Raw genomic sequence first — 12,636 nt, forward strand, 5'->3', positions numbered from 1 at the left:
GCCGCATGATGTCAAGGTGGCATCTGACAATTAAAAAACAGTAGTCAAAGAGTTATTCTATACTGCTTCGGTGGTGGAGGAGGTAATCCTTCCAGAGGGTGGATGATGAAAAGGTTCCTACGGGTGGTGGAGTACACCCCAAAGGCATGCACTGTGAGCGGTAGAACTAAAGGAAAAATGTTAACAGAAATTAGAGCTTGAGCACAAGGAAAGAACGTGAGGAGAGATTGGAACAACAGAAATTAATTGGAGCACAGAGAAAGACAAGATGAGCGTGCAGCCAAACAACAAGACTAGCCAGACTAGAACAAGAAGAATGTGCGCATGCCATTCAATTACATTTTATTTCACCTTTATTTAACCAGGTTGACAAGTTGAGAACAAGTTCTCATTTACAATTGCGACCTGGCCAAGATAAAGTAAAGCAGTTCGACACATACAACGACACAGAGTAAAACAAACATACAGTCAATAATACAGTATAAACAAGTCTATATACGATGTGAGCAAATGAGGTGAGATAAGGGAGGTAAAGGCAAAAAAGGCCATGGTGGCAAAGTAAATACAATATAGCAAGTAAAACACTGGAATGGTAGATTTGCAATGGAAGAATGTGCAAAGTTGAAATAAAAATAATGGGGTGCAAAGGAGCAAAATAAATAAATTAAATACAGTAGGGAAAGAGGTAGTTGTTTGGGCTAAATTATAGGTGGGCTATGTACAGGTGCAGTAATCTGTGAGCTGCTCTGACAGTTGGTGCTTAAAGCTAGTGAGGGAGATAAGTGTTTCCAGTTTCAGAGATTTTTGTAGTTCGTTCCAGTCATTGGCAACAGAGAACTGGAAGGAGAGGCGGCCAAAGAAAGAATTGGTTTTGGGGGTGACGAGAGAGATATACCTGCTGTAGCGTGTGCTACAGGTGGGAGATGCTATGGTGACCAGCGAGCTGAGATAAGGGGGGACTTTACCTAGCAGGGTCTTGTAGATGACATGGAGCCAGTGGGTTTGTCAACGAGTATGAAGCGAGGGCCAGCCAACGAGAGCGTACAGGTCGCAATGGTGGGTAGTATATGGGGCTTTGGTGACAAAACGGATTGCACTGTGATAGACTGCATCTGGATGTACTCCGAATCAAGTCGGGCCATCCTGCACCCTCAACAAAGTTTGATCTTGGTCGGAACAATCGGCTTGTACCTTCATTCAACAAATGGAGGTGGATGTATATTTTACTCTGAGCGGATTGCCACATTCCTAAAATGCCACGAGATATTTGGTCACTGCTCCTCCAAAGTTTACTTGGTGGAAAAGCTCAGAGAGTGTATGCCGCTTTCTCTTGATCAGAGTTAAGATTATGACACTATGAAAGCTGCTATCCTTTCGGACTTATGAGTTGGTCCCAGAGGCATACAGACAACAGTTCCGTAAATTACAAAAGACAGAATCACAAAGCCATGTTGAGTTTGCAAGGGAACAAGCATGTATTTTGCTCAGTGGTGTGGTTCTCAAGAGGTCAAAGACCTTGAGGATTTAAAGTCATTCATACTTCTCGAGCAGTTCAAAAATTGCCTTAACAAAAGGGTTGCTACATACATTTAAGAGCACAAGGGTCTCACTCTTGAGAAAGCTGCAGTTTTTGCAGATGAGTTTGTGTTGACACATAAAACTACCTTCAAAGCACCCAGTACTTATCCCTATGCAAAAAGCAATCCAGAATGCTCCTCCTACTGCAAGGTTTCAGTCCATTTCTACAGTGCCCAAAGATAGGCAGAAAACTATTTTCGTATCCGAAAGTATTGCTATTACTGCCGTGAGAAAGGACACATCGTCTCTCAATGTCCTAACTTGAAACAGAAAAATGAGAGCTAGAAAAGCTGTTTCTTCTCGTGAGAGTACTACAGCCCATTATGTTTCTGGTTGGGCAAACAAGATTTGGATCAGATATATGAACCCTTTGTTTCAGACGGGTTTGTGTCTCTGCAGAGTAGCAATGCTGTTAAGCACCAGTGGAGATACGAGACACTAAGGGTAGCCCAGTCCTTCATTTTGGAGGGTGTTTTGCCTTTGTCACATCAGCAACTGGTTAGTGTTTGTACAAGGTGTGGAGATTGGTTGCATGGAAGTTCCTTTGTATAATGAGGAACTCGAGTCTGATCTTATTTCTGCTTCCGTTGTTATGAGGCCTAGCCTACCTCTGAACGAGGTCTCCATTTTGGTAAATAATTTGGCTGAAGGGAAGGTCATGCCAAACCTTGTCATTTGTAAGGAACCCAGAGTAGAGGAACGTGATGGGTTATCAGAAAATTACCCTAGAGTGTTCCCAGGGTGTGCCGTTAAGTGCTATATACATTTGAAGTCGGAAGTTAACATACACTTAGGTTGGAGTCATTTAAAACTCGTTTCTCAACCACTCCACAAATGTCTTGTTAACAAACTATAGTTTTGGCAAGTCGATTAGGACATCTACTTTGTGCATGACACAACTAATTCTTCCAACAACTGTTTACTGAAAGAATATTTAACTTGTAATTCAACGTATCACAATTCCAGTGGGTCAGAAGTTTTAACATACACTAAGTTGACTGTGCCTTTAAACAGCCTGGAATATTCCAGAAAATGTCATGGCTTTAGAACCTTCTGATAGGCTAATTGACATCATTTCAGTCAATTGGAGGTGTACCTGTGGATGTATTTCAAGGCCTACCTTCAAACTCAGTGCCTCATTGCTTGACATCATGGGAAAATCAAAAGAAATCAGCCAAGACCTCAGATTGTAGACCTCCAAAAGTCTGGTTCATCCTTGGGAGCAATTTCCAAATGCCTGAAGGTACCACGTTCATCTGTACAAACAATAGTACGCAAGTATAAACACCATGGGACCATGCAGCCATCATACTGCTCAGGAAGGAGACACGTTCTGTCTACTAGAGATGAATGTACTTAGGTGCAAATCAATCCCAGAACAGCAGCATAGGACCTTGTGAAGATGCTGGAGGAAACGGGTACAAAAGTATCTATATCCACTGTAAAACAAAGTCCTATATCGACATAACCTGAAATGCCGCTCAGCAAGGAAGATGTTGGCCGTTGGATGAATGTGAGGACCAATGCGCAGCGTGGTAAGTGTCCATCTTTTTAATAAAGTAAATGAACACTGAACAAAAACAACAAAGTGAACAAACGAATGAACAAAACAGTTCTGTCTGGTGCAGATACAAACACTCAACAGAAAACAATCACCCACAACTCAAGGGTGAAAACAGGCTGCCTAAGTATGGTTCTCAATCAGGGACAACGATTGACAGCTGCCTCTGAATGAGAACCATACCAGGTCAAACACAGAAATACCAAATCATAGAAAAATGAACATAGACAACCCACCCAACTCACGCCCTGACCATACTAAAACAAAGACATAACAAAAGAACTAAGGTCAGAACGTGACAGAAGAAGCCACTGCTCCAAAACCGCCATAAAAAAGCCAGACTACAGTTTGCAACTGCACATGGGGACAAAGATCATACTTTTTGGAGAAATGTCCTCTGGTCTGATGAAACAAAAATAGAACTGTTTGTCCATAATGACCATCGTTATGTTTGGAGGAAAAAGGGGGAGGCTTGCAAGCCGAAGAACACCATCCCAACCGTGAAGCACGGGGGTGGCAGCATCATGTTGTGGGGGTGCTTTGCTGCAGGAGGGACTGGTGCACTTCACAAAATAGATGGCATCATGAGGGAGGACAATTATGTGGATATATTGAAGCATCATCTCAAGACATCAGTCAGGAAGTTAAAGCTTGGTCGCAAATGGGTCTTCTAAATGGACAATGACCTCAACCATACTTCCAAAGTTGTGGCAAAATGGCTTAAGGACAACAAAGTCAAGGTATTGAAGTGACCATCACAAAGCTCTGATCTCAATCCTATAGAAAATTTGTGGGCAGAACTGAAAAAGCATGTGCGAGCAAGGAGGCCTACAAACCAGACTCAGTTACACCAGCTCTGTCAGGAGGAATGGGCCAAAATTCACCCAATTTATTGTGGGAAGCTTGTGGAAGGCTACCCTAAACGTTCGACCCAAGTTAAACCATTTTAAATGCAATGCTACCAAATACTAATTGAGTGTATGTAAACTTCTGACCCACTGGGAATGTGATGAAAGAAATAAAAGCTGAAATAAATAATTCTCTCTACTATTATTCAGACATTTCACATCCTTAAAATAAAGTGGTGATCCTAACTGACCTAAGACAGGGAATTTCTACTAGGATTAAATGTCAGGAATTGTGAAAAACTGAGTTTAAATGTATTTGGCTAATGTGTATCTCATCTTCAGACTTCAAGTCTATAAGAAAGTTGCTGGGAGCAAGTCTGGTGTTGAGGAGGATATCTGATCTGTCCGAGATGTTTATGGTTGATCCTGATTTCGCTAAACCTCCTCAGTTGACTTCTCCTTTGGAAACCCCAAAGGTAAGCGAGTTTGTTGGACCACTGAAGGAACAGAGGGTCCATACAGTTGATACTTCGCTGTCTAGGAAGCATTTGATTGCTGAACAGAGTAAAAATGTTCCTTTTTCCACTCTTTTTGCTGAGACACATCCAGAAGAGGTGTTTTGTGGGTGACATTGACAGAGATTGTGTTCTGATGAGGCGCTTTCTAATGGTGCTTTTTCGCGCTACTTCTGGGCAGGATGATTGGCAACATGTATCTCAAATTGTTGTTCCAGTTCCACTTCAACAAGAGATACTGAGGTTGGCTCACAAAGGTAGAATGGCAAGCCATCTTGGGGTCAACAAGACGTATAACCGTATTTTGTTTAACTTCTGGCCTGGTCTGAATCTGGATGTAGTGGCTCACTGTAAATCCTGTCATGTTTACGGATGGTTCAACCGAACCAAGCTGTACTGGTTGCCCCTTTGCAGCCTATTCCTGCCTTTGACAAACCTTTCAGTAAGTTTTGGTGGACTGTGTTGGTCCTTTGCCCAAAGCCAGGAGTGGTAACCAGTTCCTCTTGAGTTTGAGAAAGACTGAGATGAAAGGGTCCCTCTTGTGCCATTTGCAGTGCAGGAGGTTGTTCATGAATCTCTGGGTTTTAGTCCAAATGAGCTCATGTTTGGACATCATGACATCAGAGGCCATTTGAGCTTGCTGAGAGAGAGGTTGTTACAGGGCAAGCCCTTTAAACCCCAAAACAGATCTATTGGAGCACGTCAGAGCTTTTCGATACAGATTGCACTGTGTCTGTCAGTGAGAATCTGGAGAAGGCACAAAGAAAAACGTTTAAAAAAAATGAAAGTTTGGTATGATCAATAGGCCCAAAAACACACTTTGATGTGGAAGGCCTTAGCCCTGGTTTTGTTGCCCATTCTCGGGTCACTGTTGCAAGCTCGCTTTTCAGGCCCTTACCCTTAATGAAAAAGATGGGTCATCTGGATTACCTCACCTCACCAGGGTACAGGAAAAAAACTGTCTGTGTCATGTCAACATGTTGAAAACACGTTTCACCCGCTACGATCGGGCGGCGATGTCAGTGGAAACCGGTAGTGATGTTCTGCCTGTGGCCACTGCTGTCACCATTGACTATAGTCTTCCTCAAGAATATGAGGAAAGCCCAATACACCCTGTGCCTGTTAGACGTTTGAGTAACTCAGAGATTCTAGAAAACCTTTATCTTTTTGGCACACTTGTCTCCGGAGGAAAAAGGCTACATTGTCGCACTGCATTTGGAATATCAGGGTTCATTCTCAGATGTGCTCTCAGACAAATATACTAGAGCATGACATTAACGTTGCCCCAATCAAACAAATTTCACTGAGGAAAATCACGAGAGGAAAAGTTACTATGGATATTGCAGAAGTTTCCTCTTGAAATTAGACATGTCCGTGGTAAGGATAACTGAAAGATTGTCGCTCAGGGGTGGGTAATCAATAAATTTTGTGTTTTGCATTTAGCCACTGTGTAGCCCTGGCTCACAATTTATTTTGACTGCACGTTTTGCAGTTTTTTGGATGAGTATTGTTTTGGTTAGGCTTGTTCCAAGGGGACGAGTTATAGAAGCGTACGTTTTTCAAAAACGTTATATATATATATATATCTATATAAAAAATTGGTTGAAATCTATATATTTAAACCATTTATTTTTACATGTTAAATTGACAGCCTGTAGACACTATTTGTTTTTTATCCCCCTTTCTCCCCAATTTCATGGTATCCAACTCGTAGTTATAGTCTTGTCCCATCGCTCTAACTCCCGTATGGACTTGGGAGAGGCGAAGGTCGAGAGTCATGCGTCCTCCCAAACACAACCCAGCCAAGCCGCACTGCTTCTTGACACAACGCACGCTTAACCCGGAAGCCAGCCGCACCAATGTGTCGGAAGAAACACTGTATACCTGGCCACCATGTCAGCTTGCATTGTGCTCGCCCTGCCACAGGAGTCGCTAGTGCACAATGGGACAAGAACATCCCTGCCAGCCAAACCCTTCCTGAACCCGGACGACGGGCCAATTGTGCGCCGCCCCATGGGTCTCCCGGTCACGGCAGAGCCTGGACTCGAACCAGGATTTCTAGCGGGATTACTGCGCTGCAGAGACTTAGCCCACCGTGCCACATGGGAGGCAGACACCATGTTTACATTGGAGAAGGTGATGCATTTATGTTGATTATGTTGTGCAATGAAAGTTGTTTTCTGTTGGTGGTGTGCAAACTTGTCCAACAAAAATATAGGATATATTTGTTATCTTAAGGGGGAAGGTGTTACAGGCTTTGGTTTTTTCATTTTATATTTTGAGGTTGGACATGAGCACATGGGGTGCACCGATTCGTGTCACCTCGTTAGTCAGCCTGTACTACACCTGTTTCCACCTGTGCTGACCCAGGTGTTATTTAAGAGTGGATGGCCCAGTGCTCCAGTTGTCTTTTCTATTTTACCTTTATTCAACCAGGCAGGCCAGTTGAGGACAACTTCTCATTTACAACTGCGACCTGGCCAAGATAAAGCAAAGCAGTGCGACACGAACAACACAGAGTTACACATGGAATAAACAAATGTACAGTCAATAACACAATAGAAAAATCTGTATTCAGTCTGTGCAAATTAAGTAAGGAGGTAAGGCAATAAATAGGCCATAGTGGCGAAGTAATTACAATTTAGCAATTAACACTGGGGTGATCGATGTGCAGATGAGGATGTGCAAGTAGAAATACTGGTGTGCAAAAGATCCGAAAAACAAATATGGGATGAGGTAGGTAGTTGGTTAGATGGGCTATTTACAGATGGGCTGTGTACAGCTGCAGCTATCGGTAAGCTGCTCTGACAGCTGATGCTTATAGTTAGTGAGGGAGATATAAGTCTCCAACTTCAATAATTTTTGTCATTCGTTCCAGTCATTGGCAGCAGAGAACTGGAAGGAAAGGCGGCCAAACGAGGTGTTGGCTTTTGGAATGACCAGTGAAATTTACCTGCTGCAGCACGTGCTACGGGTGGGTGTTGCTATGGTGACCAGTGAGCTGAGATAAGGCGGAGCTTTACCTAGCAAAGACTTATAGATGACCTGGAGCCAGTGGGTTTGGCGACAAATATGTAGCGAGGACCAGCCAACGAGAGCATACAGGTCGCAGTGGTGGGTAGTATATGGGGCTTTGGTAACATTACGGATGGCACTGTGATAGACTGCATCCAATGTGCTGAGTAGAGTGTTGGAGGCTATTTTGTAAATGACATTGCCGAAGTCAAGGATCGGTAGGCTAGTCAGTTTTACGAGGGTATGTTTGTCAGCATGAGTGAAGGAGGCTTTGTTGCAAAATAGGAAGCAGATTCTAGATTTAATTTTGGATTGGAGATGCTTAATGAGTCTGGAGGGAGAGTTTAGTCTAGCCAGAAACCGAGGTATTTATAGTTGTCCACATATTCTAAGTCAGAACAGTCCAGAGTAGTGATGCTAGTCGGGCAGCGATGGGTTGAAGAGCATGCATTTCGTTTTACTTGCATTTAAGAGCAGTTGGAGGCCACAGGAGTGTTGTATGGCATTGAAGCTCACTTGGAGGTTTGTAACACAGTGTCCAAAGAAGGGCCAGATGTATACAGAATGGTGTCATCTGCATAGAGGTGGATCAAAAAATCACTTGCAGCAAGAGCGACATCATTGATATATACAGGGAAAAGAATCAGACTGAGAATTGAACCCTGTGGCAGCCCCATAGAGACTGCCAGAAGTCCGGACAACAGGCCCTCCTATTTGACACACTGAACTCTATCTGAGAAGTAGTTGGTGAACCAGGCGAGGCAATCATTAAAGAAACCAAGGCTGTTGAGTCTGCCGATAAGAATACGGTGATTGACAGAGTCGAAAGCCTTGGCCAGGTTGCTGAAGATGGCTGCACAGTACTGTCTTTTATCGATGACGGTTATATCGTTTAGGATCATGAGCGTGGCTGAGGTTCACCCGTGACCAGCTTGGAAACCGGATTGCATAGCGGAGAAGGTACGGCGGGATTTGAAATGGTTGGTGATCTGTTTGTTCACTTGGCTTTCGAAGACTTTAGAAAGGCAGGGCAGGATGAATATACAGTTGTGACCAAAAGTTTTGAGAATGAGTCAAATATAAATTTTCAAAGTCTGCTGCCTCAGTTTGTATGATGGCAATTTGCCTATACTCCAGAATGTTATGAAGAGTGATCAGATGAATTGCAATTAATTGCAAAGTTCTTCTTTGCCATGCAAATTAACTGAATCCCATAAAAACATTTCCACTGCATTTCAGCCCTGCAACAAAAGGACCAGCTGACATCATGTCAGTGATTCTCTCGTTAACACAGGTGTGAGTGATGAGGACAAGCCTGGAGATCACTCTGTCAGGCTGATTGAGTTCGAATAACAGACTGGAAGATTCAAAAGGAGGGTGGTGCTTGGAATCATTTTTCTTCCTCTGTCAACCATGATTACCTGCAAGGAAACATGTGCCGTCATTATTCCTTTGCACAAAAAGGGCTTCAACCATGTATCGGATCATCAAGAACTTCAAGGAGAGCGGTGCAATTGTTGTGAAGAAGGCTTCAGGGTGCCCAAGAAAGTCCAGCAAGTGCCAGGACCGTCTCCTAAAGTTGATTCAGCTGCAGGATCGGGGCACCACCAGTACAGAGCTTGCTCTGGAATGGCAGCAGGCAGGTGTGAGTGCATCTGCACGCACAAGGAGGTGAAGACCTTTGGAGTATGGCCTGGTGTCAAGGGCAGCAATGAAGCCACTTCTCTCCAGGAAAAAACAATCAGGGACAGACTGATATTCTGCAAAAGGTACAGGGAATTGGACTGCTGAGGACAGGGGTAAAGTCATTTTCTCTGATGAATCCCCTTTCCGATTGTTTGGGGCATCCAGAAAAAAGCTTGTACGGAGAAGACAAGGTGAGCGCTACCATCAGTCCTGTGTCATGCCAACAGTAAAGCATCTTGAGATCATTCATGTGTGGGGTTGCTTCTCAGCCAAGGGAGTGGGCTCACTCACAAGTTTGCCTAAGAACACAGCCATGAATAAAGAATGGTACCAACACATCCTCAGAAAGCAACTTTTCTCAACCCTCCAGGAACAGTTTGGTGACAAACAATGCCTTTTCCAGCATGATGGTGCACTTTGCCATCCTCGTGCACGCTCAGAGCGCAACGCTCTGCATTTACGAATGCCGAGCGCACTCCAGATTTAATTTACAAACACACCTTGTCACTTTTGGTGAATGAGTTAGTTCCACAAAAACCTGTCCGGCCTTAACGATCTAGTGCTATTACAATATTAGCAAAAATATATATATTTTTAAATTCATAAATTGCTGGGCATGCAGGGAATCCACTGATGAGTTTGAGACTTACCATCACACCAATCTATAACTGAGTTAATAAATGAAACCTGGACGGACAAAATATCACAACTGCAATTTTGTTTGAGACCCAATAGAAGAGACTAGATTTTGGAAGCGGGAATAGAATAATTTAATATAAAGTGCTTTTCTCACTCAAGGCACCAAAGGAAATTAAAACAATCCAACACAGAACATAGTATGCAGACGTCAAGGTTATATTCAGGTGTCAGCCAATGAACAGAACATAATTAACATATCCTTATAATTTTCTGAACAGCAGCCTGTAGCTGTGCCTTACGAGGCCATAGTCTCTGCAGGCCTGGAAGTGCGCTTCACAGCAGAGGAGCCATTCAACTGAAAGCCGTGTCACCCATAGTTTAGTCTGTTGAAGGGAGCTGAAGGAGCATGTGTGGGTTAGGATAAGGTAAGAAAGGTACTTGGATCCAGAGTTGTGGATAGCTTGGTCGGTGTGAACTGGGATTTTGGCAGATGCGCCAACAGCGCGTTACAATAGTCCAAACAGGATGCGATAAAGGCGTGGATAAGTCTCTCAGCTGCAGGTTGTGATAGCATAGGTTGTAACCTATCAATGTTCAGTAGAATTATATTAAAACCAAGGTCACACTTTGTGGCCCTCAAACAAGAGCTGGCTATCAAATATCATCCAGGTTGTGACAACATTATGGAATCAAGATTAAAAAGTTTATTAAACATCTGTACAAAAACATGAATCAATCAATAATTATATACAAAGAGATACCCAACCCATTCAAGTATTAGAGGCAATGGCTTTTCAAGTGGGGCACCATTGTCTAAGCTCATTCACCCTCAGCATCCTCAGCAGGCAGTGGTCTGGAACTGAAAGGCAAGTGATTGACATTAGATAGGCCAGCAAATATGGAATCAATGTGGTTTCGCCTATAATTAAATATTAACTTCAGTGTGCTGCAAACTAGGCTTTGCAGCACACTGAAAATCATACAGATGCATCCTGAAAATTTGAAACCTGGCTCAACACCGGATAACTTGCATACAAACAGCTAGATGTACATTCAAACTTGGTTCAATAGATTTCCAGAAACAGCAGGACTGTACTTGTAACCCATTGATTCGGCTTTGGCAAAATACCCCCGAGGCACAGGTGTAAAAGAAACATTGCATTTAACAATCATTAGGCATACTTTGTATTGGCAACATTGAAATTGGCAATGTTTTTGAAACAGATTTAAGAGGAACTTCTGCAAGCACTAAAGCAGTAGGCATTTTGGGGCCACTTTTAGACTAGTCCTAAAACGATGCTTAAATAGAATGAACGTACGTCCTAGATGACTTGGACACCCCACTGACTCCGGCCTCTTCATCATCTGACTGGGGGAGGTGGTTCTCTTTGTCAGGCTTCCTGCTGGGCCCACCAAAGAAATCTCCAATTCCCTTCTGCCAAGTTGGGGTGGGCCGAGGACACACAGGATTACCACCAGCAAATTTACTCTTTGCTGAAAAACAACATTTCGACATCTGCAAGAAACTTATCTGGAGGCAAGTTGTTTGTCATCTACCAAAAATGTCTGTCATATAACTAAGATTACATTGAAATATATGGTTATTAGCTAGTCAATGTTACTTTTAAGGTGAATGAAATCATGACTCACCAGGTGTGCCAGCTTGAGAGCTGCTTAATGCATTAGCAGAACTCGAGGCACCCAATGACTTCCTGGGTGCAGATGCCGCCACAGCTGAAAATGTATAAATACGTTAACTAACAAGTCATTTTTACAAGCAAAGTATTAATAGCTATATTGTAATGCAGAGTTTGGTCTGATCTGGCAAAGAAATCGACACCGCCATATATGCATGGCTGGCTTCCTTAATTTGGGCGGCGAAGTTACCGCCAGATTGAGGATAATGAATTACAAAAGTTTGCCAACGTTAGCTAACCAAAGACGCTAATAAAGACATGTTGCGGCAATTCTTTATCAAATCTTTAGTTGTACAGTGACGATCAAAAATGTAACTTATTGGTGCAAGTAAAGTTTCGGGTAACAATCCAATCCTGCAAAAATGATGAGATGTGAGAATATAGCTAACTAGATAATGCAACATCCGGCTGGGTTGGCATACGCGTGAGCGGTGTTGACGATTCTATTGAAATGGCGGGAGACAGGCATCTAACCCAGTCAATCATGTTAGCTAATCAATGAAATCGATCAAGTTAATAAAAAATAGAAAATGGAGTGGCAATTATATCCGCAAAACTACAGTTGGTTACGGTAATTAAGTAGCTAACGTTAGCGATTCCAGTTCCGCACTCAGCCAGCAAGCTAATGACATATTCATCAGGTTTTGATTGCAGAACATTACCTTTTCTGTAAGTTCCGGGGACACTGTCTGCCTTCGTCCTCACCATGTTGTCCTAACTTTAACCAATAAAATACAAACGGGATGTGGATCTTCACTGAAGATTTCACGAAAGCCCAATGTTCATTCTGCTTTCCCGCTTGGGTTTAAATGACGAGTATGTGTGTGTTTTGCCTCCTCTGACGTAATTGGTTAGGTTACTATTTCCCTCCCCTTCACCAACGCCTTGCCACAGAGTTTCTAAACCCAGAGGCGCAACATTGCAAGATTTATGGGAACATTTGCGAAACAGACCAAGCAGACCAGGCCGGGGTTTGAGAAGTCAATGAGAGGCAGAAATGTCTTCCTAGTTGTTAATGTTCTCGAAATCTAAAGGCACAACCTAGATTCGAGACAATGTCTTAACTAGTTGAACATGTTATTACTTGAACCTCGTAA

The 12,636-nt window shown here is 43.0% G+C and overlaps 1 protein-coding gene across 1 annotated transcript; it reads right to left on the reverse strand.

The window, feature by feature from the left end:
• Window positions 1–10,523: 10,523 nt before the first annotated feature.
• LOC135508682 (PCNA-associated factor-like) lies at window positions 10,524–12,385 on the reverse strand. The gene is made up of 4 exons (XM_064928915.1): window positions 12,202–12,385; window positions 11,493–11,576; window positions 11,162–11,336; window positions 10,524–10,701 (listed from the first exon to the last, which is right to left on the reverse strand). Exons 1-4 carry the CDS (start codon window positions 12,245–12,247, stop codon window positions 10,662–10,664), a joined length of 345 nt encoding a protein of 114 aa, XP_064784987.1. The 5' UTR covers window positions 12,248–12,385; the 3' UTR covers window positions 10,524–10,661.
• Window positions 12,386–12,636: the final 251 nt, after the last annotated feature.

This window comes from Oncorhynchus masou, chromosome 22 (genome assembly GCF_036934945.1).
Source record: "Oncorhynchus masou masou isolate Uvic2021 chromosome 22, UVic_Omas_1.1, whole genome shotgun sequence".
Taxonomy (NCBI): Eukaryota; Metazoa; Chordata; class Actinopteri; order Salmoniformes; family Salmonidae; genus Oncorhynchus; species Oncorhynchus masou.

Bases quoted from the DNA above. Each gene is read 5' to 3' on its own strand.
- LOC135508682 (XM_064928915.1), bottom strand. From the start codon at position 12,247: ATGGTGAGGACGAAGGCAGACAGTGTCCCCGGAACTTACAGAAAAG. The intron at 11,577-12,201 runs GTAATGTTCTGC...ATACATTTTCAG, and splicing joins CCCCGGAACTTACAGAAAAG to CTGTGGCGGCATCTGCACCC. The intron at 11,337-11,492 runs GTGAGTCATGAT...GTTGTTTTTCAG, and splicing joins CTCTCAAGCTGGCACACCTG to CAAAGAGTAAATTTGCTGGT.